This window comes from Ciconia boyciana, chromosome 19 (assembly GCF_034638445.1).
Source record: "Ciconia boyciana chromosome 19, ASM3463844v1, whole genome shotgun sequence".
Taxonomy (NCBI): domain Eukaryota; kingdom Metazoa; phylum Chordata; class Aves; order Ciconiiformes; family Ciconiidae; genus Ciconia; species Ciconia boyciana.
Genome location: NC_132952.1, coordinates 6,932,031 through 6,949,467, shown reverse-complemented (window position 1 = coordinate 6,949,467; position 17,437 = coordinate 6,932,031). Strand labels below are relative to the sequence as shown.

Here is a 17,437-nt window from a genome sequence, read left to right as displayed (position 1 = left end):
GTATCTGCTAAGATTAGGAGCTTGTGTATATCCTTGTGTATCTTGAGTTTGCACGTATCTTCTCTGCAGGATCTAAAGATGGTGATGCGCATTCAGGTGAAAAGCAACGAGGAAAGCCAGGCTCCTGGATTGTCACTGTCCGATCTGAAACAACCCTCTGCAGCCGAAAAACCTCAGATGCCAGAGAACCACCACTCCAGAGGGAGCAAACAAGTGCAAATGCAAAGGTTGGTGAAACAAAACTCCCTTCTACTCTGAGCCTGACCATTGAGAGGTATCGCGCAGGCTGGTCCCTGGTCCGTGTCTCCTTGTGTTTATTGTAGTTTCTGCTTGAAAGATGGTTGAAGAAAGCGTTAGTTATTGGTCCTGCTGTCATCTAATTCTTGTAACTGAAAGTTACTGCCAGGTCTCTATCAGCTGAAGCAGAAGACTAGTCGTGTTGCAGGCAGTGTTGTGCGATTGAATGCCCAGTCTGTTGTGGGTGCTGTGCTGGCAAAAAAAAAAAGGCTCTTCCGTTATTGATGCGTGCTCTGTAGGCTGCCTTTGCATTTGAACTGTTTGGTAAAGTGTTTGTGTGGGGAGGAGAGAGAAAGAGGAGTTACTGCGGAGTGAGATCAGGTCAGCATGGATTTCCTGCTAGCTAGAGGAGAGGGTGGGATGGGAGTCTGAACTGACTTCAAGAAATCTCTTCCCTTTCAGTGATGGTGACTTAAATATCCTGTTTTGTTTAGCAAACTGAAGGAATTCTGCATGATGGAAGTGACCCATCCGCAGCAGCAAGGGTGGCTAAAAATTCCTTCAGTTTCTATAAATAAGAGGCATTAAGTGGTATATTAGAGCTGCAACTTGCTCATTTTTTCCACTAATTAATCAGTAATCTGCCAAGCTCTGCAGGAACAACCAGACACTGAAGATCTGAAAGCTTCTCATCTCCAAGGTTATATGGTAATCTAGAAGCAGCAGGCAACCAGCCCCAGTTAGGTACTAGAGTTTTCTGGTTTTGCTTCTAGGGCAAAGACAAATTCCCAAACTCTGTATTCTCTCTTCTGTGTTTTCTTTCCTCCCAGGGAATGAAGTTCCTGTTGCCAGTGCACTTCTGAGGTATGCTAGGGATTTTCTTTCACAGAGCCCGATTAGAACATGAAATGTCGGACAGGTCTGAGACCTGTGATCCCAAAACTATGGGTTTTATCCAGCATGGGATAAAACAGTTTACAGCAATAGTTCATGCCAGAAATGAGGACGCAGCCAGAATCCATCAGACAGCACGGGCTCTCGTCCTGTCTATGTTCCTGCATACCTGCACTTGAGATGTAGTTTATCAACTTCAGCTTCATCTGGAGAAGCCAAACCAATTCAACTGCATCAATACAAGGATCAGGGTTTACAGTAAAAGACTTGGAGCTGGTACAATCTTCTGAGCTTAGCTGAAACCTTGGTTTTAAAATTCCCTGCAGCTTGGGACTGTTGCTCATCTCGGACATCCTCACACACAGACCTGTTCTTGGGGTAAACGGGAGAGGAGAGCTCTGGGGAGGGGAGTCCCTTGGCAAGGGCAGAGGTTCAGGGAACAGCAGGAACCTACCTGCTCCATGCAGGTAACAGAACATATAATTCCTGCAGTATGCTACTTGTGTTGCTGTAGTACCTGGGAGTCTAGTCAGGGACCAGGATCCTGTTGTACCGGATGCTGTACAGGCACAGGAGAAACTGTTTGCTGTCTCAGCAGCACTCACAGAAGACCACTCTGTTTTGCAGAAGGAAGAAAATGTCTTTCTGAGGCTGCAATTCAAAGTCTGGCCATAATCCAAAGACTGACTCTGAAAATAGTGCTTCCTCATTTAACTTATTTATCCCTTGCGTGTGTCCAGGTCATATCTGCTCAGTTTACTGGAGCAAACAAGACTTAATTTGTTTTATCTGTAGAGGAGACTTCTGGATTTCATTCTAAATTCAGCCTGATCCTACCCATTCTTCTCCGCCACTTTTGTTTGTTCACTTAACCTGTAATCTTCCCAGCTCAGAGATTGTGCTTTGCATATTTATTTAAAGGGCAATGTCCTCCCCATACTGCTTTGATAAATAACATCTGCGTGGACACCCAGAGTAACAGCACAGAGGATATTCTGCCTTTTCACAGGGAGGGACTTGTATGGGTGTAATTGAAGGCGAGGGTTGAAGTCGCGATGGTAGAATGGCCTGTCCTCAGCTATGTAGAGCCTGGAGAGGATACCGTCGCTACTCTGTGAAAGAGAAAATGCAAATATTGGATTTGTTTGGCAAATGATTTCTGCAAGGACAGAGATCGTGGTATGTTTGGTGTGCCTTTCTCTTCCTGGTTCTATCATCAAGGAATTACTGAGCATCTGGAGGCTGTTATTTACACTGCATGAGATTTGAGATAAGGAGTGCATAAACCAACTTTCCCCGGAAGGTGTCAATGCCAAGAACAATATCAAACTGCAGGGGAGTACAAAAGAAGCCGTGCGTCCAATGCCAAGAACGGTTGCATTGGGTGGCTGAGACCAGCAGATTCCAGATGAGCTCTTGATGGCCAATTTGCATTTTGATGGTTTTATAATGGGGAAATCTGAGCTGAAGGCTGGGTTATGATTTTTCTTACTGAAAGTTTTGTGTGGTGGTAGTATGCTGGTTTTAAAAAGCTGCTAAAGCTAAGGCCACTTGTCCTTTCTCAGCAGTTAAACTTAAATGTCTCAAGTAGACTTGTAAATCTCAGCTGGCCTGTGTAGTGGGACAGGCTAGACCAAGCGGTAATCCTGCTTGAAACTGGTGGTAACTTAAGTTAAAAGTTTTTGTTTCAGTCACTTTTGAGAGCCCTTATTATTGGGATTTCGTCCCGTCCCTTCTTTGTTCCGGAGGGTGTCCCTGAGTAACGATATTTGGGAAGAAAACATTCCTTGTGAGACAGCCCTGCCTTCTGGGCTTTCCAGGGGTTCACTCAAACTAATACGAAGACATTTGGTTTCTTGTCTGACCTCCAGTTCATTTCCATGCAGTGGGATGGTGTTACGCTACTGAGTACTCTGCAGCTGAGCCTCTGGCTGGGTATCCATGTGAGCTGTGCTATTGCTGCAGGCAGAGAAGCATTAATGAAAAATGTGTTGCATTTGGCATATACCTTGATATCAAGGTCTTGTCCCTCTGAGGCACTTCTGTTAAGAAGGAAGCAGACATAGATATTGATGTAGACATCAGGAGAAGTGTATTTGAGGTGGAACCATTACGGAGGAAGGAATTTCTGACTATGGCTGGGGTTGCCTGCAGTCTCACAGATAGAGCTGCATATGGCTAATTGATTTTTCAGGTCAGTAGATGGATGAAAACATTTGGGAGGTGGTGGTAGGAAACACAGTAAATCATACTGGAACGTGGCTTCCCTCACTGAATGAAGAAACGAAACACTTTTTTTAGGTGAACATGGGAAAAAATCAAAACGATATGTGAATGTTTCCTTTCAGCTAGTTGTATTTTCACTGTTTGGGTTTGGACAGTGGACAGATGCATGCTATGGAGGAGTTTTATAAAGAGATGCTGGTTAAAGTATCCATGCCCATTGCAAAGCTTCGTAAAGAGCTTGTGGCTTTAAAAAAAATTCAGACAACAGAAACTGCCAATTTTGTACTGCAGCTTTCCTGTTTATTTTGAAAGGTTTTTTCTTACAGGCCAAAATTCTACAGTTTTACTTTAGTAGCATCTTCATTTTAAATTCAGTTGGACCAATAGAGGACTTGTGTCTGATATTTTTTTCAAAAACTTAGATTTGTGTATTTGGGTATATGTGAGGCATGAGTAAGTATCTATTTAGAATTGGAGTTTATTGCTATGTGGATATGTTATTGTATCATAGGAATAATACTAAAGCAGTTCTACAACATTGTGTTTATAAAGCATAACTTATTTTGTACTCATGTGGCATAGTAAATGTTCTGTTTCAAGCAGATATCACAGTAACTAATGCAATCTGCTAGTTTTGCCAAAAAGTTAAATTGGACAAACTTCTGCGTTTGTCCTAATTTAACTTTTGTTGTTGTGTTGGAGGTTTTTTCTCCACTTGCCGTTATGAAATAGCATTATGAAATCTCTCTTGATACACTGAGGCAGAGGGGTTCTGTTTTGTTTCGTACCCTTGTTGCAGCTGGAAAGACATAGTTAACAAAGTGAATGCCCAGATGGATGAAGAACAAGCGCACGGTTACCCAAAGAGCCTTCATTTTGATGCCAGGCCGGGGCAAGAGATGCAGAAAGGCAGCCCACAGCCACCTGATCAGAAGAGAGAAGAGCATCAAATAGCTGATCAGGAAGGCGAGAAGGAAAGGACAGATGATGAGGAACTCGAAATGGGTATGGTTTCCCTAATCCGATGCTGTACAGTACTAATTTATTGCTAATCAAGGTGGGGAGCAAGACGAGCTTTCTGCTTGTATTAAAGGAAAACCTTACAACTCTTGAAAAATTGTTATGCTTTTATTGTCCTTGGTCAAATGAAAAGCCTGGACAGTTTTCCATTTTTTTTTGTCCCCTGTTGTCCTGCATCCTCACACATTTCCAAGGTAGCGGACTCAAAATCTGTGTAAGTTAAGTCAATTCTTCTTTCTTTCCTATGGGAGTGATGGGGAAAATGTCACTGTTTTTTGCAAGACTTGATCTCATTCTCCCATAGGAATTGATTTAATTTTTTTTAGAAGTGGGTTTTCTAACTTGGGGCAGAAAATTTCCCAACTGTCCTTAAGGGGCTAAAAGCAAATAAATTCAAGGGCAGCTACCTGTATTTGTCAGCCAGCCCACAGGGCACCTACAGCTATTTTAAAGTCTGGTAATTAACTGCATTTAGGCAATTGGAGGCCAGCTCTTAGAACAGTGTGTTAGAATTCCTCAGTCTTCTGATCCGGATCTGTTCAGACCCCTGTGCATTGACTCACTTGGCTAATAACAGGTTGGGAGAAACATTTGACTTGGTGTAAAGTTCATTATCGTGCCATGAAACCAGCTAATGAATAATCCATTAGATTATGCATGTAAGGGCAGAATCTTTTATTTGCCTCATTTTCCAGGTGAGGTTTATCAATTGGCCTGTAATGGTAGTCACATGAGTGGCAAAATGAGGGAACAATTAAATAACTATTTGTGTTGTGTGAAACAACAGAAAACAGCTGTAAAATGACTAGACCTTTCAGAAAATTAGTGGGTGGGTGGGGGCTTGCAGCACTTCTGTAGGTCCAGTAATGAAGGGAAGGTTGACGTAATTGCAGCTCTGTGTCTACGAGTGTAAGAGGGAAGCTGCAGACTTCCTCTGGAAGCAAATAAAGACGACATCAAAAATGTATTATGGTAAGCCAGTCAGGCAGTGGAGAGCTAAAATGGGCTTTTGAGCAGAGGTGTCTGGTCTGAGAATCTGTGCAGAGATGCTCTGCTGTGCTCAAGGGGCCGGGAGATACAGTGTGAACGCTTTGTGAACAGATTTCTTTGCTGCAAACACTCTACCATCAATTTCTCTTGCACATGTGGAAATAACCTGTAAGATCTGGAAGTCAGCTAGTTACCTTTGTCAAAAACAGACACTGAAATGTAGATGACTAATGCTAGTTGTGTATGTTGCTAGACTGAGGTAGAATGACTAAGTAGGGGGCTTTTCAAGTAGCTAATTTTTTGCTGTGGTCTTGAATGCGGTAAGGCAGGGAAGCTGGGAGCTGAGACTCCTGTGAGGATCTCATTTGAAGTGCTGACTTGCATCCTACTAAACATTATAAAGATGGTCTCAGCCTGGTTTCTTGGCAGCCGATTTTGTCTCTGGGTTTGTAACAGAGGGGGATGTCATGGGGCAGAGATGAAGGTCAGTGGTTCTAACTGAATCGTGGATCAAAAGGCTGAAGTCGCCCAGGATGGGTGATTTCCTCCCAGGCTATTGGCTCAGTTCACTCTGTGCAGGTGAAGTCCTCCCTTCCAGAACAGCACCAGTCAGGTAGCAGCTAATGTGCATACAGATCCCTGTTTGGAGAGGAGGTTTGGTATTCCTGTGCTTTCCCACAGCTATGTTTAGCTGCTACTTCAAGCTTTGCTGACCTGATTTTCAGCAAGTCCCCTTAGAGGGACTGAACTAATTGGTTCCCATCAAAGTGAATTCTACCCTGAAAAGAAGAGGCCTCGTGGCAGGTAGAAGGGAGCATGAGACCAATAGCCCTTGACCTCTGTGTCCTAATTGGAATTAACAACCAAAGTAACGACTGGTCGGCGCTGGCTGTGCTGCTGTCCAGTTGGGAACGCTGCTGTCTCCGAGGCTCCCTTAACGTTTTGGGGAGAAGCACTCAGCCCTTGGTGATGGCAGACAGAGTGGTGAGTGCCAGAGCTGGGACGTGTCCGAGCCATATCCAATTCAGGGTGAGGATTAGGCCTTTACTTAGTTGAAAGCAAAGGCTATATTTTTTAAAAGGCTGTATTTTTCTCTCATCAGTACTCTCCTCCTGTCCTGAACGTCCCCCAACCTGACACAGGAATCCTGCTTTTTGTTCTGACGTCATGTTGTCACCAGCCATGTGCCCACGGAGGGGAAGGTGGCATGGACATGCTGACCTGCCGTGGTCCAGTTCGGCTCCCAGCGATGGTCTGGCTGCATGGCTGGATTGCTGCTATAGCTACTGCCCAGACTTAGCAGTGGCATGAGAGAAAGGTGCATCTTAATGTAGATTAGGGGCTGAATTCAGAGCTGGTTTTTGTCTCTATCATATGTGCTATTCAGTGAGTTAGGGGCGTGCTTCAACACATGCTTATGCCCCAGCCTTGGGGACAAGGAAGCAGTTTTGGCAGCTGTAGGAACATAGTGCTGCTTTGCCTGAGCCCTTGCAAATGGCATTGAAGAAGCATTCCTCTGAAAACACACGAAGAGCATTGCCCGCCTCAACCTGCAGGCGGGTCGAGACAAATCCCTGCTTGGCACAGAGTTACTACAGCTGCTCCTCAGCAGTGGGAATCTTAACTGGTGACATTGACTTTGGAGAGAGTACACTGAAAACTGTCCCTTTTCCTTGCAGATGCGGGAGTGATTGATAGAGAGGAGAACTTGCATTCCCAGAAAGAGGCTGTTGTCCAGGAACCAATGGTAAGTAACGCTGTCATCTGGATGCAACCCTGGCTCTGAGTAAGAATCCAGCTGTCCCACTTAAGTCGATGCTTTCCCAGAAGTTTCTATAACATGCAACTCCAAACTCCTTGGTTCTGGAGGGATTCAGAGGGATAACGAAGACTGGGGTTTCTGTTTTTAGAACTGCTAACATGCTTGGAGAGGTGCGACTGAAGTGCTACAAGCCAGCACTTCCTGCTTGCTGGTGAAGGCAGGCTGACCTTGGCCTCTGTCTCCCAAGGGGACATCCTGCCTGGTATTCACAAGAGGCTTTTCTTGTCCAGATGCCAGATGATGCTGCAGATCCTGCCCAGGATCCCAATAACCAAGGTGAAGATGAGTTTGAGGAAGCTGAGCTGGAGAGACCTGACTTTGAAGAGAAAGTGGGAGGTTTGGAGAAGTTCAAGGAGCCCAGTGTGAAAGAAGAGTCTAAGGAGAAGCCACTGAAGGTGACTGACATGAGGGCAACCAGCAGGGGCCAGGGAGAGATGCCCAGCTATGAATGGGGGGAGGCAGAGAGCTTAAGGACTCAAAGGAAAACATCATGTTCCTGGATGGATCCATAATCCCACTGCAGGGATATGGCAGTGTCATGGTTTAACTCCAGTTGGCAACTAAGCCCCCCCCCAGCTGCTCGCTCACTCCCCCCACAATAGGATGGGGGAGAGAATCAGAAGAGTAAAAGTGAGAAAACTCGTGGGTTGAGATAAAGACAGTTTAACAGGTAAAGCAAAGCAAGGCATTCCTTCACCCCTTCCCATGGGCAGGCAGGGGTTCAGCCATCTCCAGGACAGCAGGGCTCCATCACGCGTAACGGTGACTTGGGAAGACAAACGCCATCACTCCGAATGTCCCCCCCTTCCTTCTTCCCCAGTTTCTATACTGAGCACGATGCCCTATGGTATGGAATGTCCCTTTGGGCAGTTGGGGTCAGCTGTCCTGGCTGTGCCCCCTCCCAGCTTCTTGTGCACCCGGCAGAGCAGGGGAAGCTGGAAAGTCCTTGATTTAGTATAAGCTCTGCTTAGCAACAACTAAAACATCTCTGGGTTATCAACACTGTTTCCAGCACAAATCCAAAACATAGCCCCACACTAGCTACTATGAAGACAATTAACTCTATCCCAGCTGAAACCAGTGCAGGCAGGAGAAACCTCTTAGAACCAGTGGGTTGGTCAGTACCAGAACTTGTTCTGGCCCTGTCCTCTCTGCTTGTTGAAGTCAACCCTAGCATTTGCAGCACCTACGTGGCTGGAGAGACAACAAATAGGAGACGGCTCACTCCACAGTTATTACTGCAGAGGTGCTGTATCTTTTCAAGCACTTGAGAGACTAAAACCAGAGACAACAATAAGGGCCGATGCTCGGGGTCTGGTCAGAGCAGCCGTTGCTGTTCCTGGGACGGGTGTGCAGCAGGCTCTTGGCAGCAGCGGCAACACGCGAGAACTCTGCCTCCTTGCCTGCTTGCAGATGGAATCTATTTATTTTGCAAAGTGCTTCTTGCTGTCTGAAGCCAGACTTTGCATCAGGGAAATGTTAGCTTGTTTTGACAAGCAGCTGAGTGTTGCTTGTTTTAAAAAGGCGTGTTTTATCTGTCAAGCTCTAAAATCATGATTAATAGTGAGGGTTTAAAAAAAAAAAAGAAATCCAGGCCAATTTAATCAATCAAGAAAGAGATGCTGGCACCAACAGAGCAGCACCTCCTTAAGATTAGTGAAAATGCGGAAAGAATTAATGACATAAATACCTGACTTTCAGATAGGGCTGGGCTGTGCTCCCTAAAGCTCTACCCTAAATAACTTGTAGATTCCCTGCAGTCCTGGGACTTGATGCAACAGCAGCATGTGCAAGGGCCCTAGCACCTTCCTGCTGCAGGAGAGGCTTCTCTCTCTCTCCACAGCAGAAGGAGCTGGGCAGTTGCTGCCAGCAGGTGGGAAGAGAGACTGGGTGGAGAAAGTACAAATGGAGTCTGGGTTGCCTTGTCTCTCTGCTGATTTCTGATCTATAGGCTGACTGTAGCCCAGTCTTCCAGACCTGGGGCTCTAATGCAAGAGAGCTGTAACCCTGGCAGGGAATGGACGTAGACTGGGACACTGTCAACAGCGTCTGACTCTCTCTGTATTTTTCAGGATGCTGGCAGACCTGCCAAGCCCAGGGAAGAGCCAATGGATGACTATCAAGAAGATCAGGAGCAAGAAATTGTACGACACCAAGGTTCTTCCTCTTTCCCTCTCTGGTGTGATTGTTACCTGGGTATGTTGGTAGCTGAGTATGACTCAGCTTTTAGGAAGCCAGACGTGAGCACTGATGTCAGTGTTGTCTCTGCCTGCTCAGTGAGGTGGGTCTCCAGAACAAACCTGGAGCCCACTCGTCTGCTCCCTTTTCTTTTTCAGGTGTTCAGAGTACCCTTTATGCTCCGTCTCCCCTCCTCATTTCTTTCTGCATCGATCTGCAGCAGCTGAGCTGTGAGATGCTTACCAAACAGCAGCTGGGGTGAATGATAAGCCATGCTGGTGCAGCTAGGCAAGATCAATATATGTTTCTCCAAGCATCACCTTGGGTTTATTCCTGTGGTGAGAAATTCCCTGGGAGCCCTGTAGTCTGCTGCTGCACAGGTCCTACTGGGTCTAGCCTGTGCCTGTGGAAGAGCTGGGGAGAACTACACCTGTGCTTTGAGAAGGGTCATTGGGTTACAGCCAGCAAGTCGAATAAAAGTATGGGTGGCAAAGAACGTGACATCCCACTCCTGAGGCAAGCGTGGGAGGTGGCGTGTTGGTTGGGCCACAGTTGCCAGGAAGCAACTGCTCCTCTATTTGGCTGAAAACAGGTATTATTGCTGTGTCTGAGAGCCCCAGGACTGCTGTAGTCAGTGACAAGGTGGCATTCCTCTAGGAGAAAGATTGGAGGCCACCAAAGATTGAGAGCGTGAGTACTAGAGAGGATCACCCTGGTGCCTTCTGGCTCACGTAGATAGAAATGAAGGATCCTTTTCCAGTCTTGTTCATCCTCTCCTTGCCCTTTGTGAGTGGCTGCTGCTGCTGACTTTTTCTGCAGTTTCAATGTGATTGCTGAGGAATTGAGGGTTTGGGCTGCCTGCTGGGAGTGAAGGCGGTGGGGGAAATAAGGGGTGGGCAGAGTAAAGGTGATGTCAGGAGCTATCCTTGCCCTGTGTGTAGAACCTGGCTTGTACACTGCGTAGTTGGACCTAAAAGTGCCAATGGAGGCTGCGCTGGCTGCTGCGCATCATGGGTAGGATTTATTACGCAGTTTTAAATCTGGTGCATGTAGGATATCTTCTACTCGTGTAGCAGAGGCAACAGGCTGAGATGTTAAAACTGCATTGTAATGCCAGGATATTAAATGTGCTTAAAATGAACAGGCTGATCACGGCGACACAGGCTTCTTACCTCTGTGTCTTGGCTAAGCGGGTTGCCAATGATACCCAAAGGTCCCTGGCAGAGATGGATTCTTCCCTGTTTTCCTGAGTGTCCCAAGCTGGGCTGGTATGGCAGAACAGCTATACTCAGAAGCAGCATGGTGCGCTGCTAGTTAGGGTCTCCTTTTCCAGGCCTTGCTGATTTTTCCTTCCTGGCTGTTCCCTCTGCACCCAGGAGGATCATGGAGGTGAGGTGGATGACAATGATGACCTGGAACTTGTCCAAGACCAGAAAGACCATGCAGGCATACAGGGAGCTGATGGCAAGAAGGATGACTACTACTGAAAGATGCTGAAGGAAAATGGAATACGCTAGGAATGAGGGGATGGGAACTCCTCCTGGGAACTGGCTCCTGTATTAAACACTGCCCAGAACAAAGGCAGGAGGAGGTAACTGTCTTCACAGGCACTGAGCAGGGTGCTTGCAGATGTGCGTTACATCTACGCGTGTGGGGCCATTGCTGCCTCTCCGTCAATAGCATGGAAGTGCTCTCAGACTGTAGGAATGATTTTATCCTGCTGCTTCATAGAAGCACTTTTTGATTTATTGTGTTCTTCACCCTCTTGTTTTCCCTATCCCCTCCCAAGCTGGAGAGTTTTTCTTATTTTTTTTTAACCCCCTGGGCAGCGGAGGGGTGCCTGAACTGGTCCCTGGACTTACTCGACTGATTGCTAATACAAAGGAATCTGCCTTCATAAAATATTTTGCTCAATAGTGTTTCTTTAAAACATCCTTTGCTCCCATCAGAGTAAGGTGGAGAGGAACTTAGCCTGCTTTTTGTCTGGAGTAATGCAAGGGTGATAGCTAACCATGAGCACCAACAGAAATGACCATGTGCCAGCCAGCGTATGTGTGTGCGTCTGTGCATGCGTGTATATGAATGACTGGGTCCTCTTCTGGTGCAGAGACCCTTCCCAGTGACTCAGTAGAACCCTGTAGAGTTCTCCTTTCCTTGGCTTTGAGCTGTGACTGTCCTGCTGGGCTTGGAGCCTCCCCACCTAATGCTGTGCATCTTGTCTTGACATTGCTGCTGCACCCTGGGTTCCTGGAGATGTGGGCTGGTCTGAGCTAAGACGGGCTCTTCTGGCGTGGAGGCAGGTGCTGCCACACAAAAACCGCAACCCTGCAGTAACCTCTGCGGGTCACCAGCAGCGGTGAATGAAGCGCTTCACGGCCCAGCTGCCAGTCCCTCTGATGGGATATGCTTTTTACTTTGTGTAGCGTTTTGGTGGTGTGGATGCCCCCAGTGGGACGTGAACAGAGTCTGGGAAGGGCCAAACTATCCACTGCTTAAAGTTTTCAAGTGCAAGCAGCGGGATGGGAGCAGACATCCATTTCTGTGATGGGTGTGTTTGCTCAAACCTTACTACTATTCAGGATGCAGCTGCAGCATCCCAGCAGAGCTGTCCCGACTCTGCCCTCCTCAGGCTACCGGCAGAATGTATCGGAGCATATCCCAGCCCGCGGCTGCCTCTCGGACCCATAACCTCCTCCCTCCCTCTCTTCCTGGCATACACTCAGCTTTTGGCACCTCCCTAGGTTGTTCAGGATTCCCAAGCAAGCACGAAAGGCTTGTTAAGGATGAAATTTGGTGCACAGGAGGGAAAAAAAATAGTAAGGAAGAGTATTCATGATGGTAGATATGAAGGAATATTTGGAGCCCGACTAATGCAATTCTATCCTGTTCAGCTTCTTTCCAGTCTCCCAACATTTGACAGGGAGCAAAGATAAATTTTGCTCCTTCTAGACAGGTCTGGTTTTTAATCAGCAAGTTGGGTATTTCTAGTGTTCTGTTGATTCAGTAGATCGAAATCTGTGGTGCTTTACTTAGTCTCCAAAACACATCTTGCCTGACCTCAGATAGAAAGAAGGAATGAGTCAGCTGGAGTCCTTGGAATTTAAAATGGAAGCAGCTGAAAGGAGAATGGGCTTCATCATGATATCCCAAAGCCTGGGACCTGGTTTACGCGTATGAACAGGGCAGAGCTGTCACATCTCCTACCTTGTGCAAGACTCATGCATCTGAGCTGCCTCCTGCTTCCCCATCACCGTGTCAGAAGTCCTGCCCTCTGGGACCTCGCTCATCAAATGCAGCTTGTGGTTGAATGTCATGACCTGATAAAAGATCAGAGGAGAGATCTTTGTTCCCTATTTGCACTAGTTAAGCTTTTTTTTTAATCCCTTGTTTTGGGGCATATTTTGTAAGTGCTTTTAGACACTTGGAAAAACAACATTTATCTTCCAATAAGCTTTGTCTTTTTCATTCAGACAGTATTGATTTTTTTTCTTCCACTGATTCTAATGGAGCTTGAAATTAACATGTCACAGGACTTTCTGGTTCTTTGGCTTTATTCTGCTTGTGTTTCTTACCAGCCCAATCAGCTGTGCAAGTCAAACTGGGGTAGACTGGAGTAGTTACTGTGGTTGGCTCTCTGCTTGCTTTGTGTGGAAGCAACAAGAACTCTGCTCTTCCAGATGCTGCCCTTTCTAGAGCTACAGCATCAGGTCAGCTGGATGGTACTGCTGGTTGTTCTGGAGTCCAGTAGAATCACGTTGTTAGGACCTCACAGACCTGCTCCTTGCTGAAATTGGGGAGGATGTACTTGTGCACTGAGACCACGAAGAGCCTCATTGCAACAGTCTTGAACTGCGCGTTCCAAAACCACATGAGAATACAGGACTCTGCGCAGGTGAATACTGATACTGGCTTTTGGGAGGACATGAGCTGAGAGAGCTCCTGGCTACAGAGTTCCATCTGCAGCCATGCCCGGGCACCTTATCTCATCTAAGTTGAAGTCAAAGGCAGAGCACCCCAGCCACAGTCACTGTAGAGCTGTTGTCAGCAGCAGTTCAGCTGCAACCCACCACTTAAGATGAGCTTTCTCAGGCCTAGAAAGGAGCATTCGATCTGCGGAGCATTCTCTGTACACTGCTTTTCTTTTCTCCCAGCTTTCTCCTGGAGCTGGGAGTGGTCCACCTCCTATTTAAATTAAGCTATTTCATTTGAGACCTTCCGCAAAACCCCAATTTGTAAATAGTTTTCTGATCTTTCCATCTTGTATCGCTCCCTAGACTAGCCTGCTTTAAGTGTAGAGGTATCCAGGCCTCAGTGTGCGCACAGATCTCCAGAGAAGACAAATGCTGTTCTAGGGGCTCTATAATTATCCTACTTGGTATCTTTGTGGGCAGAATAAGCAAAGGTGCCAGAGGCAGAACAGCAGCCAGAGCCTGTTCCAGGGAGTCTAGGGAAAGGTCTGTTGGCCAAGTGCCATAGCGGCTCACGTAGCCCACCAAGGAGCTCACTGCAAAACTCGAAAGGGGTGTAAGATATCCAAAATGACTTGAAATGGTTAATGCCGTGTTAGTGCTGTATATTACCAACCTTGCTGTATGATGCAATACTTCTCAGCCTCCACTGTCTGCTATAAATAGCACACTCAGAATAGATCAGCTGGAGTTGCAGTTACTGGTTCAGATGCATCCTGATCAAAAATGCCTCCAGTTCTCGGCTGGGCTGGTAAGATGTCATCATTTCACAGTTCAATGCAGGATCAATGACCAACGCAGTCTGTGGCATGAGCTTCAAACCTGCGTACCCAAGCTGCCCCAGTGAGATACGTAGTGCAGGTACCTGCTGAATTTCATTCACTCCTCTTCCATGCTTCTCTTAGCCTGTGACTGTCAGAGTACGTAGGTTCAGACCTTACTGGAAGTGAATAAAGTGCTGGAAATAGAACGCCAGTGGGGGTGAGACTGCATGCTGATTCAGAGAGACTGCAGGAGCTATCTCAATTAGGAGGCAAATTCTCTGCTTTTGCATGTCTAGGATGAGTAATCCTCAAAGTTATGACTTGGAGGGAACTGTAGCAACTCAGCCCTAAATGTAAAGCTCCCTGCTAGGAGAATGCTTTAGCAACCATATGTCGCACGCTGCCCTTAGCTGAGAGCTAAGCATCTCTGCTCTAGGGATCGTCTGCCCTGGCTATATCCGAGACTAAAATTAGTGCAGTGTTGCATAAATTGTTAGCTGTGGGTGGTTAGTGCTTCCCTGTCTGGCCCATAGCAAGTTGCCCTCATTTTAATACTAGTTCGGTGTTTCCTGTAACAGAGGAAACAGGAGACAATAAACCCAGTGGAGGAGAACTAGAAAAGCAGAAAACCTGTGGTGTTGGGTCTGCCTGAAGGCCTGTAAAGCAATATGGGATGTTACTGATTTTGATATGCTGCCTGGGGGTTCACTGCTTAAAGCAAATAAGTGTTTTGCCCAAGTGGCGAACTGTTGAAGTAATATATGTGAGAAGTCCAGGCTGAGTTTTATTGCAGACTGGGCCACAGAAGAAGGTCTTAGGAAACAGCTGGATTACTAAGAGAGCAAGCAATGAGACAAAGTATTCATATGAAGCCAGTGCTGGCAGGCTGACCAAGCCAAAGCATGTGTTTTTGCATGTCTTTTTGACATAGAATAAATAATTGTCTTTCGCTTAGAGACATAGTGCAAGGCCAAAGGACGCAGCGTAGGATAAGGTGTAGTTAACCTGTAGTGCTGTTACAAATTTTTTGATGGGTTGCTCTGTATTCTCCTTTGGACTCCAGCAAGATGATGTTGGAAATATATTTGTTTACAGAAGTCTAATCCAGGGTTCACATGATGTCAAAGTATTAAGTGGTTTGGCCACATCTCCATATCTTTAGCCAGATGATGAGAATAGTACTTTCTGCGCCCTTACAAATAAAGGCATGGATGAGGAAAACACATGCCTATCGATTAGTTAAATGAAATCTGCTTAATGAAGCCTACTTCTCTGTAATACACTTACTTGGAAACCAGTTTAGGATTATTAGGCTCATTCATTTACATGGCACTTTTCAGGGGTTAAAATGTGACACTCTAATAGGAGTTTAATGAGATGTTTTCTCTAAGACATCTGAACTAGTTGGAGGAGAAAATGCCCTAAACCCTTGCATACTGTAGGCGTGAACTGTCTGCATACCCCCAAACCAAGAATGTCCTCTCATTTCTAATTATGTATCTGACTTGCTAAAGAGTAACAGTTGTTTCTAAGGATGACTGTCGTTCATGTTCTATATAGTTTGAGTGAGACTGGCTGTTGTAAAACCTGGGGATTAAATATGAATCTAACCTAGACTGATGGAGTACAGGCCTGCCAGGGAATGAACATCCTGCAGTGCTCATTGCTTCTTTGCACCTTGCAATAATGTAGGTCTCTTCACCTCAACCCGCATCTCTCTTAGTGCCATTCTACACTTGACCACCTCTGGAATGAAGCCTGCCAATTTGGCTGAACTCTGTGCTGCTTTAGCGTTAGAGAATATCAATACACGTGGAAAAGATGAGGTAGGCTTAAGTATCGCTGACGGGGGTTGGGGTGTTCTGTATCCTTATGTTCATGTGCCTGAAGAAAATCTGGAAATCAAAGGAATATGTGTTTATCCAGATGTCTTGTTATAAAGAAGACTGTGGGTCTCCAGTGCAAGGGTACACCTGTAAGCCAAAAGGTCTGAGGTTGACAGTGATGGCACAAGGATGTAACCAACAGCTTTCACGATCATTTAGGTCAGTTCACTCTTCTGTTCAACAACAAACTTGTTCCAGCCTGTAATCACAGAACCAGTTATTCTGATCACAATATGTAAATGGCTAAATGGAAGTCAATGTGCAGGTATACGTACTACTGCCTGGCATGAGTCAGAGGTTCAGGACTCAAACCCAAAGGGAAGAATATGATTATCTATTCCAATTCCTGGTCATTTTGGCAGTCATTCTGGGAAAGACATTTGAGGAGGCTTCCACAGCTTTCCATGAAATGAAGTATCTCTGGTTAGCTTGTTTTTCCCCTCTTCTACAACTTCAAATGCAAGTATGGAATGAGTCCAGAGCTAAGTGATGTGGTGCATGCAATCAGGTGTCTTCGCTGCTGTGCCAACCATTTTCCTTTCCTGTACCAAATGCCAGACCCTTCTGTTGGATCTCTCAACAGAAGAACTCAGTGTGCATTGCAAATCATAAGCAACATCGGAGGCTGGCATCAGATCTCTTCCCTGATCACAGAAACAATAATAGCTCTGGAGTGCAATCTGCTCTTAATAGTAGTTAGGAGAACTGCACAAAGTTTAAGGAGGCAGAACTTGCTTAGTTTGGCTCCAGCCATCTCCTGGACACCCACACATTTCTCAGGAAGGGCTGTCAGATCTTCAGTTTTGCATCCTAGCTGGAACTTCCCCAGGTAAGTTTTCCTCAGCCACCAAGAAGTGCCTTCAGCAGCACAGCACCTCCTATTGTTCTGTAATAACCAAGTGTTTTCCGAGGAGAGCAGCCATTACTACAACTTTAGCATCCTTTTCTATGCTGATCCTATTTTTTTCATTGATTCCTGTTGATACCGCTTGGTATCAAGAGATTTCTAGCAAAGTGCTATAGGCTAGCAGACACCCTCCCCCCCAACATTAAATTTGGTTAAAAACTAGATGTGGAAATAACTTATGAGATAATACTTGGTATTCTTAAATTATGTTTAAAGATTTCCTTAAGAAACCACGTACTTTAAAAAGGTACATCTTTCAGACAGGAAGAGGTGTCCTGGTATGAGACCATTTGGTCATGTTCATGTTCAGTGCATCTGGAAAACAAAACTATTTAAACAAGTTCCACATTGTTGCAAATTACACTTTGTATATATTCAAGTCACACCTTCGATGGAGTCCAAGGTGTATGGTTTGGGTTTTGTTTAGGCTATGAAATAAAAACAGGCTTCAGAATCTTATTTTTGTTATATTTTAAACTTATATAAGACAATAAACACTTTTAAAGAAAACTTATGTAGTAATCTGTAGATCTTGTATTTCCAAC

The 17,437-nt window shown here is 45.7% G+C and overlaps 1 protein-coding gene and 1 long non-coding RNA gene across 11 annotated transcripts in view; one reads left to right on the top strand and one right to left on the bottom strand.

Moving 5' to 3' along the window:
* Positions 1-17,437, top strand: part of LOC140661685 (uncharacterized) — a 54,467-nt gene that overhangs the window by 26,239 nt on the left and 10,791 nt on the right. Inside the window, exons 9-14 of one of the 10 annotated variants that reach the window (XR_012045836.1) lie at positions 70-227; positions 4,157-4,362; positions 7,047-7,114; positions 7,420-7,584; positions 9,262-9,333; positions 10,744-14,196. Coding sequence is in view for 9 of the 10 variants with exons in the window: in XM_072884227.1 (XP_072740328.1) it covers positions 70-227; positions 4,157-4,362; positions 7,047-7,114; positions 7,420-7,584; positions 9,262-9,385; positions 9,526-9,629 (825 nt within the window). In the remaining variant the exon portion in view is untranslated. Of the gene's footprint in view, positions 1-69; positions 228-4,156; positions 4,363-7,046; positions 7,115-7,419; positions 7,585-9,261; positions 9,386-9,525; positions 9,907-9,959; positions 10,240-10,700; positions 17,372-17,437 lie in introns of those variants that run through there. The other 9 variants (XM_072884231.1, XM_072884232.1, XM_072884230.1 and 6 more) reach the window with 9 other exon arrangements.
* Positions 2,013-14,535, bottom strand: LOC140661691 (uncharacterized). Its single transcript, XR_012045841.1, has 3 exons — positions 13,952-14,535; positions 12,572-12,684; positions 2,013-2,243 (listed from the first exon to the last, which is right to left on the bottom strand). It is a non-coding gene; the product is annotated as an uncharacterized lncRNA (long non-coding RNA).